Genomic DNA, 14,427 nt, shown 5'->3' on the forward strand with positions numbered 1-14,427 from the left:
GCTACTTTGAAGAATGGCAGAGTTGGAGACGTTCCTCGCACAGTGCACATCATGGAGCACTTACCAGGTTGGCTGAACAGGCTTGACGATCCCAACGTAGCGTATCCCAACCCAGGTGCCTGTGCTCCTTGGGACGCTTGTGCAGAGGGCTTTAATGTAGTGGAGGCAATGAGTTCGAGCGGTGTCGCTTCTCGACCTGACGCAGATATCAAATGGAATCCTAATCGAAGAAGCTATATTAGAGACCAGTACTCTACCTTGATCGTGCGGTCCTCGTCTTGACTTGAATGCCTCCTCGATGCCAAAGTATCTGCGCCTAAAATCCGCATAGTTCTCCTTTTGTTTATCTAGTGCGTCATGAATCATGGCGATTTTGCTCGCAATTGCCATAAAGCTGTCATCCTGATTCCGCATGATGTCCAGGAGAACTGAATTTGATATATTGCCGTCGTTCAATAGACTTCCCCGACAAAAGCAGGAAACCTTGCGCTTTCACCCACCTTGTGGCGAATATTGTCTCTCCTGGGAAAGGCTTTTAATGTTTAGCTCAAGCTCTTCGATTATCTGTCGATACTGTTGCATTCTTTTCTCCAAGTTGTCGGCAAACTTGATAAAGTACCTGCAGATTCAAGCCACAAATATCATTTGCCATGTTCTACGTAAGAACAGACAGGAAAGGAGAGTTACGTACTGGGCATGCGGGTCATGCTTTGGTGGCGCTACAAACGAACTTGAGCCGCTTCTATACCGCTCTACGAACCTCTGGATAAGGTCGCTATGCCGAAGCTCCAGGCCCACTTGTTGGCGAAGGTCGTCAATCAAGTATCTATCACGCTGCAACAAATTATGCAATCCAGCTAGTTTCTGTCATTTTGGATTAATAAAATAGAATAAGAGCTGCAAGGCGTGGTATGTTTGCAAATAAGCACTCACTTGGGACAGTTGCTTCACCTCCTCCGTGATCTCGCTGATGGAGTCTGCTGTTTGACTTGCAGCATTGGATTCAGCAACACGTATGTTCTGTTGAATGATGTTTCTACAATAACATCAGTCACTAAGGAGTAGATAGGACCAGGAACGCACGAGACCTTACTCAAGCCCATCGACGAGCTGTTTAAACTCCGGTGGCAGTTCGAAATACTTAGTTTTCAACGTAACCGCGTTGATCGACACACTATCGCCAGAAGAGAATTTTAGAAGCCTGTTAGCGGTATGCCGGAGAATATGCTCACTACACGTACCGAGTTGGTGCCGACGAATCGGTTCCAGATGCTGCTCTATGTACGAGGGGACGCATTACATCAGCCCAAACATGCGTAGAAATCGATCAACTTGCAAGCGAGGCACTCACAAAGAAGCTCCCAACGCTGGCGCAGGAGTGACGGAGGCTGGAGGTGCCGCGGTGGCCGCTGTCGATGTTGGAAATAAAGATGATGACGCAGCAGTTGACCCAGGCGCTGCTGTCGCTCCCCCAGAACCAAGGATAGGTGTTCCAAAACCTGCTGGTTTTTGTGGAGCAACGGTCCCAAGGCCACCCAGGCCGGTTTGAGTCGCAGGTTTGGAAAACAAGGACGATGCGCCTAACGTAGAGGCAGGTATTGTTGCGGACGCGGCACTACTTGGCGCGGTACTGGCAGTTGGTTGTAGTGTTGTAGATCCAAACCCAGTTAAACCACCAGTTTGAGCGGCAGGTTTGGAGAACAAGGACGAAGCTGTTGACGTAGAGGCACCGGCACCAATACTCGGTACTGTAGACGCGGGCTGTGCAACAGTTGTGCCTCCAAACCCGCTTAACCCACCGGCTTGGGTAGTTGGTGTGGAGAAGAAATTCGAAGAAGCGGCGGGGACTGCGTTCTGAGCAGGTGTGGAAGTTCCGAATCCGCCGAGCCCCCCAGATTGAGTAGTGGGCACAGAAAATAAGGTTGAAGAACTGGGGGCGGCTGGTTGGGCAGCCGTAGAAATCCCGAAACCGGCGACTCCACTTGATTGACTCGGGGGAGCGGAGAAAAATGTCGAGGTGGACGTGGCAGGCTGAGTTGTAGCGGAAGTTCCAAATGCGCCTAGCCCGGTGGATTGAGTGGTAGGTGCCGAGAAGAAGGATGGAGCGGAAGCCGGCGCGGCCGATGCCCCACCAAATAATCCCGGCGTACTAGTAGCCGGTTGTGCAGCGGGCGCTCCAAAGCCACCAAATCCGCTCGCTTGGGTGGCAGGTGTCGAAGCAAAAGGTGAAGGATTGGCTCCCCAAAGAGGGGGTTGTGCAGACGGAGTTGGATTCGCAGCACTGGCTGGTTGCGATGATGTGGGAGCTCCCGACGCTCCCGCCCCAAAAAAGCCTAAAGGAAGACGACAAAACAGTAAACAACCCGATCGATTCAAGCAGTTACTTGTCAAATTGTAACCGTGTAGACTTACTTTAAGATCGCAAGGAAACAAACAGGAAAGGAATCCAGTACAGTGAGAAAACGTTTGGTCCGCTCAGGGCGACCTATAAAAAGTACCTACCTTCCGCCAAACATTATGGTATTGATAATTGGGCTCCTATCTTCAACAGACCGTTAAAACGCCGCGCAAAGGAGTGTGTGATGCAAATGATCTGAAAGCTGGTGGTCGGCAGGATCTCGGGCAGCAAGTGGTTAGAGAGAGGCTTAGCCTTCACTTGCACGTGATCAGCTGGAACAAGCAAGACAAGATGTACGGAATCGACGACAAAGCTCACTCATGAGTTCTATTCTCACAGGGGAACGCTATGTAAAGTCTGCGAGAAAGTTGGCTCAACTATTCATAAATAAAATTGAAGCGGGACAGGAGATGTGGCAGTGCCGATAGTTGCGGCCCATATCGTGCAGCATTATCATACAGCTCAAATAATGGTACCGCCAACAGCTTCATGTTCTTTGGCACCGACAATAGCTCTGAAGGCAGACTCCATGTAAGTAAACTATATAATGTACATCATATGGCGAAAGACGCTTACTTTTGTCTGGCAGATGCACGAGATACACCTTTTTCATCTCTTTTGGTTTCTGATACATCTGTGTGTTAAGACGGCGATTTCCACAATCACCCAGACGTACAACAGTACTCACCGTGATATGCGCTGGTATGTATGGGTACTGGCCGTAACAATAGGTCAATGAGATTAGCTTCTTTCCCGAACAGTGAACAAGTTGCGTGCAGACACACCATAAAAGTCTCAAAGTTTGGTCGCCACCAAACAGCAAGGAGCTCTCCAACTTCCCAATCGCCCGACCCCGGTTGCTCTCCGCCCGGCGGAGCAAGCTTATGGTTAAGACGTGCTTTTAGACCTTCCACTTCATCTTCTCCCGGTTTTAGGGCATCTCCTGGACTAGGAGGGAGTTGTCGTCAGGATAGACGTACTTTAGATCGCTGCATGGATTTCATTCCTCGTCGTTCCCAATCCCTTTTGTAGGTTGACGTCGCCAAGAAGCAAAGGGTGGCTTCATCTTACCCCTTGAGACTTACAGTTTAAAAAACGTATTTGCGATCTGGAGCATAAGCACGTGTGGATGTCCATGTTCATGCACCACAAGCACTCCCTCAACAGTTATTCGCATGCCCTGTGTTTGGTATTCGCTCTGCAGACGTAGAAGCCGTGCAGCCACAGAAGGATCTTCCTCTGGCTGAGGATCCTTCACCCCAAAGGTGTAACTTGACAAAGGATGCCTACAGAGCATTGTGGGAGTCACCGAACATCGATTAGAGGTCACCCTATCACAAAGTAGGTGGCAAAACTGGAACTCACAGAGTAACGGTCGGTTGTCTTGCAGTAGCCATTATGCCAAAAGGTGTTGGAATTGCTCAACAGCACCTTTCCACCATTAAGTCCAATCTCAGTTACGGTCACGTGATGAAAGGTGTGACGTTGCCTTCATCAACGACCACCATTTGCATTCTTCGTTATCGCCCGTACCTTTTGAGCCTTTCCAGAGCTTTACTTGCTCAATGGACCATACGCTGCAAGGCACGGGACCGTCTAGGTCCGAAAAAGCTTCTCTTCCCATCGCGTTTACAGATAAGCGTTCGACGTATCCTTATGCGAAGAGACGCCCCACCAGCATCTCATCACCAGCTCGGCTTGCTGCGCTCCTGACTGCTGCATTAGCGGCCATACTACTACTGCACTGCTATTGGGGACCGGGCGCTGGGGACGCTTCAGGATTCAAGCTCGCGAATGTTGCGGAGGAAGTACTGCCTTACAACGACTTTTTGGGAAGAGCAAAGCAGATACTCAAGAGGGTGCCGCTCATTGATGGGTACGCAGACGGTGGCAAATGAACGGAGAAATTGAAAGTTAAATATGGTTTTTGAAGGCACAATGATTTGCCATTTTCCTTACAGGTGAGATATCGAACGCATACGGTGACCTAAGTGGATATTTCGGAGGAGTGACAAATTATTTGGCAGATGAGGAATGGTGGTCAGATCAATGACCTCAATCTTACAGATCTGGGCTCCCCATACCATACGGGTGCGTTGCGCTGGAGGTTATGTGCTATTTTGGAAATATTTTTGAGCTGATACGGCTGCTGGTTGTAGACATGAAGCGTTTGAAATCAGGAAGGTGTGTTTTAGGCACGGATGCAGCGTCCCTCCGATGTCATTCGTAATGTCTTACAATCATTTTAGAGTCGGGGCCCAGTTCTGGAGCGCATATGTCCCATGCTCTGATTACACAAAGAAGTCCGACGACGTCAAGTTCACGCTGGTGAGTGTTTCGAGACCTAGCCCCGGTTCCAGGAAGCGTGATCTCACATTTGTGTGTATTAGGAGCAAATTGATCTCGTTCATCGTATGGTTGATTATTACCCTGAGGTAGATATGGTGGACACTTAGCCCAACGTCATTGCAATTGTTGAGTCGTGCCATAAATTTCAGACCCTCGAGTTTGCTCGATCTTCCCACGACATCGCTCGGATCCATAAGCATGGCCGTGTGGCATCGCTTATTGGACTTGAAGGCGGGCATCAGATTGACAACTCACTCGGTACACTACGTCAGTACTATGATCTTGGAGTTCGCTACATGACTTTAACGCACACTTGCCATACCGCTTGGTGAGTAGTGCCTATCATGTTGGAGTACAGATTGCATTTGTTGAGGCACTTCTGAAGGGCCGATTCTTGCACCGGCGAGCCGCTTCATGGTGGATTGACGGATTTTGGGGAGAAAGTTGTCAGAGAAATGAACAGACTGGGGATGCTGGTGGACATCAGGTATTGGCTAGATTACTCTAGCTTGCGATACGAAACGGATTATAATCACAGTTTATGATTAACCCTTACCCTGGGTCACAGCCATGTGTCGCACGATACTATGCGGGACGTTCTCCGCGTGACCGCAGCACCCTTGTTCTTCTCCCACAGCTCCGCGTACGAGCTCTGCAAGATACCGAGAAACGTCGTAAGTTCCGGCCAATCGAGGATTGAATAATTCCATCGTGCCTAATTGTCATGCAACTTTGCTGGCCAGCCCGACGATATTTTGCGACAGCTCCCCGAGAAGGATGGTGTCGTAATGGTAAGTGTCACCATAGATTGAGCCACGAGTTCATCATCCGGGTAACACCTATTTACAGATTAACTTCTACCCGCGATTCGTGAGTTGTTCAGCGAACTCAACCTTGGAATTGGTTGCTGATCATATATCACACGTCGCTGAGGTGGCTGGGCCCGAACACGTCGGGCTGGGGAGTGATTTTGACGGGATTGACGTGGTCCCAAAAGGGTTGGAGGATGTGTCAAAGGTATGCCTGGCCATCCAGTCATATATGTCATGATGTGTAACCATATCTCCGGTCATGCAGTATCCCGATCTGATCGCTGAGCTTTTGCGCCGCGGTTTCTCCGAAAAGGAGGTGGAAGGCATTGTCGGTAAAAACCTCTTACGAATTTTGGAACGCACTGAGCAAGTTGCCAAAAAGTTGCGAGGCGAGAAGCCTGCTGAAGTGAAACTGCCCGTTAATAAAACTTGTTAGATAGCTTAGAGCTTCACTTTGTAACATTGAATCATGAAAAGAGACACCATTTATTTTTACTGAACTGCTCCCTTCAGAAGATTTTGTACCTTCAAACGGTTTTGGCAGTTAAGAAAGCGCTAGGCAGAACTTGAGAGTGCCGTTCGGGAAGAGCGGCTTCTGGCGCCCTAGAGTGTTGGCCTTTATCAACGTTTAATCTTGAAAGTCGGGTGCTCTCGACCGCGCTGCTTCTTGCAAGCGGAAGAAAGGGTTGAAACTCAATTGAACAGTGGCCATTTCCCCTTCCTATATTATTCAATTTTACGCATACATACAGAAATGGACAGTCTAGAACAAATTCTATTAACCACTACGAAGAAACATATCAACGAATAGCTGCGTTTAGTGCTTGCTCAATATCCGCAATCAGGTCTGCGGCATCTTCTACCCCTACCGATAACCGAATCAAACTGTCCGTGACACCTAGAGCCTCTCTAGCTTCAGGTGTCAGCGATGCATGGGTCATCACGGCGGGAAGCTCGGCCAGCGACTCTACCCCTCCCAATGACTCGGCCAAAGCAAAGATGCGCAGAGCGGATAGGAATTTATTTGAGGTCTCTAAATCGCCATCCTTCAGTCGAAAACTGACCATTCCTCCGAAACCCTTTTGTTGTCGCTTCGCAAGCTCGTGCTGTCGGTGACTCGGTAATCCTGGGTATATGACCTCGCCAACCTTTGGGGAGCTTTCCAGGTATCTTGAAATGGCCAAAGCATTTTCTTCATGGCGTTTCATACCTAGAAGTAACGAACAAATTACTTAACCTATTCGCCTCACAGTCGCGCGTAAAACACGAGAACCCATACGCAAATGAAGTGTTTTCAGACCGCGGTTTGCCAAGAAACAATCAAACGCGCTGGGGACTCCTCCAATGGAATTTTGCAAGAACCTCAATCGATCTGCCAGGCTATCGTCGTTCGTGATAGCCACTCCCATAACAACATCGGAATGCCCGTTGATGTACTTGGTAACAGAGTGAACCACAATATCCGCTCCCAACTCCAACGGAGTTTGAAAGTAAGGGCTCATGAAAGTGTTATCGACAACGAGGATAACACCAGGTTGTGTGTGCACAATGTCCGCAACTGCTTGAATATCAACCAGTCGTAAGGTTGGGTTGGCTACGTTGAAAAATACTCGTGAGCTTCTTTTCCAACAGGTTATGTACATGGATTTAAAGGTACGTACTTGGAGTTTCGATCCAGACAACTTTCGTATTTGGCCTTAATGACTGTTTCAATACACTGGGATCGTACAAGTCGACAAAATCAACTTCGATGCCATTGTGACTAGCAACCTTGGTGAAGTAACGGAAAGTACCACCGTATGTGTCGTTGACACTAATAACATGGTTTCCGCTGCCCACCAAATTCAAGACAGTTGCAGTGGTGACCGATCCTGAAGAGAAAGCGAGAGCATGCTTTCCTTTTTCGAGAGCTGCAACAGCAGTTTCGAAAGCGGCACGGGTGGGATTCCCAGAGCGAGAGTAGTCGTATCCCTTGTGAACACCAGCAGCCGACTGTGCAAACGTAGTGGATAGACTCAGGGCAGGGATGACCGCACCCGTAATTGGGTCTATAAGGAGCCTAGTCGTCAACCCTCTGTTGCACTAAATATCACACCAAATTATCTCACATACCTGGGTCCTGGCCTGCATGTACCGCGAGAGTCCCAAAGCCACCGGCTACGTGGCGAGGTGCTCCGCTGAGGTGAGCGTCTTGCGCTTTGGAAGTGATACCGTTGACTGACATGGAGTTAATAAGATTGATGCGATGCAAACAATGGGTCTAAGTTCAAGTTGGTGTACTAGAAGGCGAACTTTAGTCAGCCTTATCGTGAGGGGCTTTTGCTAATGGGTCGACATTGCTATGGCAACAAGCACGCAATGGTGCTCATCGATTCGCATCAATTCAAATAACAAATACGCTAGCGGCGAGCGGCGATGGATATACCGGAGCAGCGAAGAAAGCTACAGTCTGGGCTGCGAAGTGTCCAAAGGTCGGCAATACAGAACATAAGGGATCATCTCAGCCGGTTTCCGAGTGCTCTTTTGAAGAATAATGGTGATCTTGTCACTCTTCTCTGGGAGGTGCTTACCCAGGCTGGCACAAACGCTTTTCTCGCCGCCGCCAGCGGAGACGCTGTGGTATACCTTGTACGCAAGGGGAGCATTGACTGGCGATATGCTATGAACGAGCTTCTAGGCCGCTTGCCCACTGTTCCTGAGCTTGCGCTGCCATTTGTCGTTCGCGCCGTTTCCCAGCTATTGTTGTTGCATGTCGAAAGTCAGGCAAATCAGGACTACCAGTGCCCTTTCGGACTGAGAGCACGGCGACCTCATCCTTTCGTGAGCATTGTGGAAACCAGACCCGAAGGATGGGTGGACGTTCTGCAACAAACTCGTCAGATGCTGAATGTTATGCACAGTGCGACAGACCCACGCCGCACGGCATCGGTATTGCCCAATATTATACGCATGCTTGCGCCCTTTGTGCGATACGTATGTGTGAAAACAGCACTTTCGCCACAAGAAGCAGGCCACTATCAGGGTGTTGTACTGGAGATGCTGTTGAATGCTGCAAAAAACACCAGGGACGCTAGCCAAGTATCTATTGAACTCTTACTTTCCATCTTCGATTCGCTGCCTATTATACCTGGAGATATCAGTGTAGTGCAAGCTTATCTCCTCGAGGGTTTACTAACGTTGATGAAGGAGGCAAGGAATGCCGAGAAAACGCTGTTTTTGTATCGGCTACTTCAGAACATTCTTGAGTGTCGTCACCTTGGACGGTCTGTTTCCTGGGAGTTGTCACTGTTACGATTGCTTGTAACCGAAGTCGGAATAGATCTGAGCGAGCAAAATGTGGCTTGCGTTCTCATTGCCGCACTAGCTTATTGTTTATATGACGTTCCTGAGTACGCTGAGGAAGGCGCTGAGTTAGTGGGGCTAATGTTGCATGTGGTACGGTCCGTAGAGATTGACGCTGCATCGCTGCAGTGTGTGTTGCGATCAGCTACGTTGCCTCTGCTCCAGACAGCAGCTGAGAGTTCCGACGCACCCACAAGGCGCAAAGCATTTGATTTGCTAGTGATCCTTGAACGCTCTGTGCTCAGGAAGCAACCTGCTGAGATTGCAGCTCTCCGCAAGGTAGGAATGAGGTGATCAACATCCATCGCTAGTCGACCGCAGTTGCTTATAGGTGTCGGAAATGTAGACCATCGAACTTCCTGCCATGCCAGCAAGTGGATCGTTTGCTGTATTGCTTGCCGATCTCCGCCTATTGCTCTTGTCATCTACTGACGAAAGCCAAATGGCTCCACCAAAGTTCAAATGTCTCAATGCAAAACTGGGCATTCTATTGTGCACGTCCTTGGTATTCCATCCAATGGAACAGACTCGAATAGCCGCGCTTTCTGATATCGTTTCGAGTGCGACACCTTTCGCATCATCATCTATGTCGATCCTTCCATTACTTCTTTACGCCCTAAAAAACGAGACCTCAGCCAAAGTCCAAGTCCACATCGTCTTGAGCGCTCTTCCTGCTCTCGTGGAGACAAATGATGTGTTTGTAACTGCAGGGGTGTTCCGGGTAGCTCAATCTCTTCTCGGTGACAATCCGGAGAATGCCACTGGAACTCTGGCATCTCTCGGAATCCGGATGATATTGGAAATTTGGAAGCGACAACCGCGGATTTGGCCTCAATTCAAAGGACATCTTATTGCATATCTTAGACGTAGGAGGTACGGCCGTCCCATGAACTGGTCCAGCGGTGGACGGTGGATTGATGAGGTGGAAATAGAACTCGCAATGGCGGCATCAATGCGGTAAGTGTTGTTCCATTGTCGGCTGCACGTCATATAGGAATTAATCAGACCGCATCAGTGACGTCTGTGCTATGAAGGCTGCCGACTGTGGGCAAGATCTGCTCCCACAGCTGTTTTCCTTGCTTCACTCCTCGGATCTACACCCTTCGACCATCTCGTATGCGATCCAGTCCATTAACGCCTGTATCGAGGCGGACATAACGGATCCTCGAGCCGGTAATACAGTTGCGAATATACTCTTCGTGCATTGCAATAATGTTTACTTACATTCCTTGGCAGCTTGGAACGTTTTCATGAATCAGTTCGTTGACAAGCTGGGTGATACTGGTCCGGTGAACGTTCTTGTTGAGCTTTGCGAGTTCTATCGTCTGGTGGCGGTAAAGGATGAAGGTACGCTGGAGATCAGATTGACAGGGCTATGACGTTGTCGCTGACCTATTGACGTGCAATGCTAGCGACTGATACATACATGTTGTTTAAACCCGAAATATTGGAATCGCATCTCTATCCATTCACAAAGCACGCAGCTCAGGATGTTAGGGAAGCCGCCTTTCGGGCGCTTGCATGCTTTCCTACGCCAGACCTGTTTCCACTCCTCGGGACCCCCCGCGACGTGGTTTCGGCAATCGTCTCACAAGAGGAACCACCCTCCACAGCATCTGAGATGTTGGCGAGTCTAATCCGACATGAATGCAAGCATATGCGGCGCGCGGTTTTCAAGGGACTAGCTGCATCTGCGGGAGCTCGACTTGGCGGTGCGCTTGAAAGTGGTGCGCAGAGTCAGTTGGAAAAGGTTCTTCGAGATGTAACTGCAACTGTTCGTAGCACCTGGGAAGGAGGTCGCGCTCCAACAGGGTTACGGTCTGGGTTGGCCGGTAAGAGAGCACTTTGAAATTTCTGGATGAGGACCTTAATCATGACTAGACATGTTTCATCGCCTTCAGCTTTCGCACTGCTAAGTCCACAAAGTGATGATGCCACTCAGCCAATTAGAGTCGGAGCGAGCCTGGAGAAGATGCCTTTCTATCGCAGCCTTGCAGATGCTCTTCGTGATTTATCGCTTGCTGACCACATTGTCTTGCGTATGCAAGCAGTTCCTGCCTGGACCTCGTTCTGGGAGTCATCTCTGCTGTACGTGTATAAGCAGAAATTGCAAAGAGATCAGGCCGAGACTGGCGTTACTATGGAAGGAGAGCAGGAGAAGCGAATGCGGGTCCAGCAGCTGGAAAGCATAGTTGCTATGGCAGCCTCTGATCTTTTGCAGAAACGTTTGAGGAATTCTCGCCTTCCATCCTTGAGTGTCAACATCATTCTGGCTTTCACAGGCAGGTCACCCAATGTTCCTTTGTCTGTAGCTAAATTAAACCTTTCTTCCCATCAGGACTGGTCCTGGCGGCCTCTAGTCTCGGGTTGGTGGTCGCCCATGAAGAAGCCACCAGGGGAGTGGACTTATTACTGAAGGAATACACAGTGGATCCTACAGCAGAAAGCACAGATGCCATAGAGTTGTCCGATGCACAAAGAAACGATGATATACAATTTGCGGTCGCTCTGGCCATGGCTAACATGGTGAAGGTGCTTCCTCCAAATGATGAAAAGCGGACTCGAGCGATTCTTGAACTGCTCGTCCAAGGAGTGAATGAAGAACAACGGTAGGCGCTGGCGAAAAGACAGCTTTATATCTTCTGAAATTCACTGAGTATGGTCGCTATCGGTAGGGATGGACAAGGGTGGCACCAGTTTGCGTGCGCATTTGGTCTTCCTATAGCTGCCTTATCAACCATAACATCCTCTCCTTCTGGTGGACGTGAAGAGCTTCGTCGAGCAGCATCATTTATACTCGACAAGTCTCTCCATGCAAATATCCGACGGAGCGCAATGATGGGCTTCGCGACCATACTCCAGCCCTTGAAGGATGCAAGTGACAATAGCGCTGCGGATGTGGGTCAAATAGTGAGCGATGCTGTGGATTACTTGGAGAATTCCATATCAATATTCGAGCGTGGCATTGAGACGGAAATGGCACTCGTGGAAGGATCGGCGTGGATGGCCTCGGCGGCTGTAGCTGCAGGATTCACAAGTCCTGAACAGAGTGACAAAATTGAGGACATTCTACGAGAAGCTCTACAGTATATGGATGGAAAGGTAGGTGATCGACCTATGATTTTGGCATGGTTCGTTCCGAACGTCTCAAAAGACAAATGCACCAGCGATCGCTCGAAGGTCTATACGCGCATATCCTGCTTTCCTACACCCGTGTTATCCGAGCCCGACATGCTGCGACTTCACCAGATGCACTGGCTGCACAGCTTTCCGATCTCTCCCAAGTAACAACCAACCAATCTGTCTTCACCTCCACCCGCATCGCGAACCTGCTAGCCATTGGCCCACTCTTGGGGATTGAATGGTGCAGCATCTCTTTCGACTCGCATGATCAACACGACGTGGTGGCTCTACGTAGAACTATTGATACACTTCGGGCACAAGCTGTAGGGCAAGAATTCAAAGTTGCTCGCATTGCAGGATGGGTTCTGGGAATTCTTTGTTCGCAAGCCGGTAGCGAAGATGAGATTCGAAGTAGTCTCATGAATGCGGCTGGAGACACATCCCTGAGGACAAGGGATCCCCCCAATTATAGTCGGTTGCATCAGGGGTCAAGCTTCCTGAGAGCCGCATACGACACTCTTGCTGGAATGAACGGTAATATTTTGTTGATACACATACTCCACATCAGACATGTCATTAAGCGCTTTGTTTGGCAGCTTTTAAGGTGACTCGGCAAGGCTTTCATGTCCTTCTCGATGCTTTCATTAATGTGGACATCGATCTTCCCCCTGTTGATTGGATGCAACCGTTTTCACATCTTACCGCGTTGGACACTCGTGACCAACTGGAAAATGATGAAGAAGGCTTTGCCGCTGCATGTTATCTGTTGGCGGCCCGTCAGGCTTCAGCAACCTCAGCCAAGAGCTTTGTGGAGTACTTTGTCACAAAGCTCACAGAGATGGTTGGACGTGACGCGGGGCTATTGCCTTCTTGGGAGCGTGAAGCTTTGGTTTCGTCGGACGGGATATGTAAGCTCTTGAAGCTCGGAGGGTTGAACGAGAGCGAAGATCGAGTTGCAGGGGGATCAGAGGCTGCCAGAAGTGGACCCCTGCCCGTGGCGGTTGCATCAAGCAAAGTCCTGGAGATTTTCAAGTTGGCACTGCGCGCTGTGTTCGGAGGCCAGCATGGTACCGGGTTCACTGATGAGTTGCAGCGTGAGTTTGCATTGTCGGTCGTGCCGTTTCTTTCCACATCTGTGGATCATCAAAGTGGCATGATTAGTGTTCTGCGCAGTGATCTAGCCAAACTGGTAATGGGTGCCTATCGGGATCTACCTCCAGATCTTTGTACTCCGAATGAGGTGGCGACTACTCGTGCGCTGGTGACCTGTATATCGGTCGACATAGAATCGATTGTGGAGCTCATCAATGAACTGCTGCCGGTAGTACCTTATGGTGTGAGCCGAGTTTGGACCCGGAAATCTTTATGGGCTGTTGGGCGAATCGTAGAAATGACAGCAATGCACGCTTCCAACCGTCCGTGGTTATCAGAGGCGCTGGAGGGGATAAGTGGTCAAAAGGCGGGAGCTGCAAGCTTGGTGCAGGTCATGCGAGAATCCTTTTCGCAACAGGATGATGCCACTCGCAGCTTTGCTGTTTGCGCAATGCTCACGGCAATACAGCATATAGTACATGCGAATGAGCGTGAAGAATGGATGCACTGGATGGTGAGGTTACTGGACGTTATGATCATGCAGTGTGCGGCGGCGGCCATGGATAAGACCGCGGGTGTATGTGATGCAGTTGAGGTGACGTGGGCGAAAGGACTGGCAGGAATTGTACGTTTGTCATCTGGTGTAGGATTTGACACCAGCGATTCTGAGAAGGCCGAGGACGATATATCAGATTTTATAATGAACTTCCATTGCGGAGTATGGGAAGTAATTGAATCCGAAATGATAGCCTCACTCCCGAGCCTTGTCCTTGCAAATACTTTACCAGACTCGCTAAGGAGACAAGTAGGTGCCGCTAATCAACTATCATGGTGGCAAAGTTGACAATAACCGCATGATAAACTTTTCAGATCATCAAACGCCTCATTCGCCTGTTGGAATGTACTGGGGCCAACTCTACAGTTGAGGGAAAACACCAGGCAAACATGAAAACGGCGGGAATAACGCTTTCACCGCACTGCCGCGATGAAATACGAGGTGTAGTGCTGCGATTGCGAAACGGTGGCTCTGGGGGCAGTGGAAAAGAGTTGGTGCGGGATGCATGGGCGGAAATCTGGGAAGATGTATGAGCTAAACATGTGCATAGTACAATGCTCTAATTTTCTATTAATAATGAAAAATGGGACCTGGGTAGAAAATTGATTTTCCGATATACAAGTGTCTTCTCTTGATATGCCTCCTATGAGTGCGGTGAGTGTTCCTTCAGGTGGTCATCTGCATTTAACATTGAGAAATTTGTTGGATCGACGCTACAATGCGACTGCTCGGATTGCAACCAAGTTGTATTTACT

The 14,427-nt window shown here is 49.4% G+C and overlaps 5 protein-coding genes across 5 annotated transcripts; 2 read left to right on the plus strand and 3 right to left on the minus strand.

The window, feature by feature from the left end:
- Positions 1 to 1,347: 1,347 nt before the first annotated feature.
- On the minus strand, positions 1,348 to 2,516 carry SPPG_09123 (uncharacterized protein; the record flags this gene model as incomplete). Its single annotated transcript, XM_016757280.1, has 3 exons — positions 1,348 to 2,333; positions 2,385 to 2,407; positions 2,503 to 2,516. 3 exons carry the CDS (start codon positions 2,514 to 2,516, stop codon positions 1,348 to 1,350), a joined length of 1,023 nt encoding a protein of 340 aa, XP_016609822.1.
- Positions 2,517 to 2,692: 176 nt separating this feature from the next.
- Positions 2,693 to 3,806, minus strand: SPPG_09124 (uncharacterized protein). Its single transcript, XM_016757281.1, has 6 exons — positions 3,764 to 3,806; positions 3,484 to 3,684; positions 3,184 to 3,346; positions 3,087 to 3,113; positions 2,975 to 3,023; positions 2,693 to 2,912 (listed from the first exon to the last, which is right to left on the minus strand). The coding sequence occupies exons 1-6, from the start codon at positions 3,793 to 3,795 to the stop codon at positions 2,776 to 2,778; spliced, it is 609 nt and encodes a 202-aa protein (XP_016609823.1). The 5' UTR covers positions 3,796 to 3,806; the 3' UTR covers positions 2,693 to 2,775.
- Positions 3,807 to 3,904: 98 nt separating this feature from the next.
- Positions 3,905 to 6,059, plus strand: SPPG_03577 (uncharacterized protein). The gene is made up of 12 exons (XM_016751838.1): positions 3,905 to 4,274; positions 4,332 to 4,359; positions 4,426 to 4,489; positions 4,558 to 4,582; positions 4,648 to 4,726; positions 4,789 to 4,833; positions 4,897 to 5,075; positions 5,133 to 5,234; positions 5,316 to 5,421; positions 5,491 to 5,538; positions 5,597 to 5,764; positions 5,825 to 6,059. Exons 1-12 carry the CDS (start codon positions 3,964 to 3,966, stop codon positions 5,993 to 5,995), a joined length of 1,326 nt encoding a protein of 441 aa, XP_016609824.1. The 5' UTR covers positions 3,905 to 3,963; the 3' UTR covers positions 5,996 to 6,059.
- Positions 6,060 to 6,256: 197 nt separating this feature from the next.
- On the minus strand, positions 6,257 to 7,834 carry SPPG_03578 (cystathionine gamma-lyase CYS3). Its single transcript, XM_016751839.1, has 4 exons — positions 7,672 to 7,834; positions 7,221 to 7,607; positions 6,839 to 7,153; positions 6,257 to 6,769 (listed from the first exon to the last, which is right to left on the minus strand). Exons 1-4 carry the CDS (start codon positions 7,781 to 7,783, stop codon positions 6,360 to 6,362), a joined length of 1,224 nt encoding a protein of 407 aa, XP_016609825.1. The 5' UTR covers positions 7,784 to 7,834; the 3' UTR covers positions 6,257 to 6,359.
- A 130-nt stretch (positions 7,835 to 7,964) lies between these two features.
- On the plus strand, positions 7,965 to 14,285 carry SPPG_03579 (uncharacterized protein). Its single transcript, XM_016751840.1, has 11 exons — positions 7,965 to 9,180; positions 9,248 to 9,858; positions 9,917 to 10,074; positions 10,138 to 10,248; positions 10,314 to 10,733; positions 10,803 to 11,183; positions 11,240 to 11,510; positions 11,577 to 12,003; positions 12,069 to 12,558; positions 12,621 to 13,921; positions 13,987 to 14,285. Exons 1-11 carry the CDS (start codon positions 7,975 to 7,977, stop codon positions 14,203 to 14,205), a joined length of 5,595 nt encoding a protein of 1,864 aa, XP_016609826.1. The 5' UTR covers positions 7,965 to 7,974; the 3' UTR covers positions 14,206 to 14,285.
- The last annotated feature ends 142 nt before the right edge of the window (positions 14,286 to 14,427 follow it).

The sequence above is a fragment of the Spizellomyces punctatus genome (genome assembly GCF_000182565.1).
Source record: "Spizellomyces punctatus DAOM BR117 chromosome Unknown supercont1.5, whole genome shotgun sequence".
In the NCBI taxonomy this organism is placed as follows: domain Eukaryota; kingdom Fungi; phylum Chytridiomycota; class Chytridiomycetes; order Spizellomycetales; family Spizellomycetaceae; genus Spizellomyces; species Spizellomyces punctatus.

Bases quoted from the DNA above. Each gene is read 5' to 3' on its own strand.
- SPPG_09124 (XM_016757281.1), bottom strand. From the start codon at position 3,795: ATGGCTACTGCAAGACAACCGACCGTTACTCT. The intron at 3,685-3,763 runs GTGAGTTCCAGT...AATGCTCTGTAG, and splicing joins AGACAACCGACCGTTACTCT to GCATCCTTTGTCAAGTTACA. The intron at 3,347-3,483 runs GTAAGTCTCAAG...ACTCCCTCCTAG, and splicing joins GCAAATACGTTTTTTAAACT to TCCAGGAGATGCCCTAAAAC.
- SPPG_03577 (XM_016751838.1), top strand. From the start codon at position 3,964: ATGGACCATACGCTGCAAGGCACGGGACCGTCTAGGTCCGAAAAAGCT. The intron at 4,727-4,788 runs GTGAGTGTTTCG...TGTGTGTATTAG, and splicing joins ACGACGTCAAGTTCACGCTG to GAGCAAATTGATCTCGTTCA. The intron at 5,235-5,315 runs GTATTGGCTAGA...CCTGGGTCACAG, and splicing joins GGGATGCTGGTGGACATCAG to CCATGTGTCGCACGATACTA.
- SPPG_03578 (XM_016751839.1), bottom strand. From the start codon at position 7,783: ATGTCAGTCAACGGTATCACTTCCAAAGCGCAAGACGCTCACCTCAGC. The intron at 7,608-7,671 runs GTATGTGAGATA...GGCTCCTTATAG, and splicing joins ACATGCAGGCCAGGACCCAG to ACCCAATTACGGGTGCGGTC. The intron at 6,770-6,838 runs GTATGGGTTCTC...CGTTACTTCTAG, and splicing joins TCTGAAAACACTTCATTTGC to GTATGAAACGCCATGAAGAA.
- SPPG_03579 (XM_016751840.1), top strand. From the start codon at position 7,975: ATGGATATACCGGAGCAGCGAAGAAAGCTACAGTCTGGGCTGCGAAGT. The intron at 10,734-10,802 runs GTAAGAGAGCAC...CATCGCCTTCAG, and splicing joins GTTACGGTCTGGGTTGGCCG to CTTTCGCACTGCTAAGTCCA. The intron at 11,511-11,576 runs GTAGGCGCTGGC...CGCTATCGGTAG, and splicing joins GGAGTGAATGAAGAACAACG to GGATGGACAAGGGTGGCACC.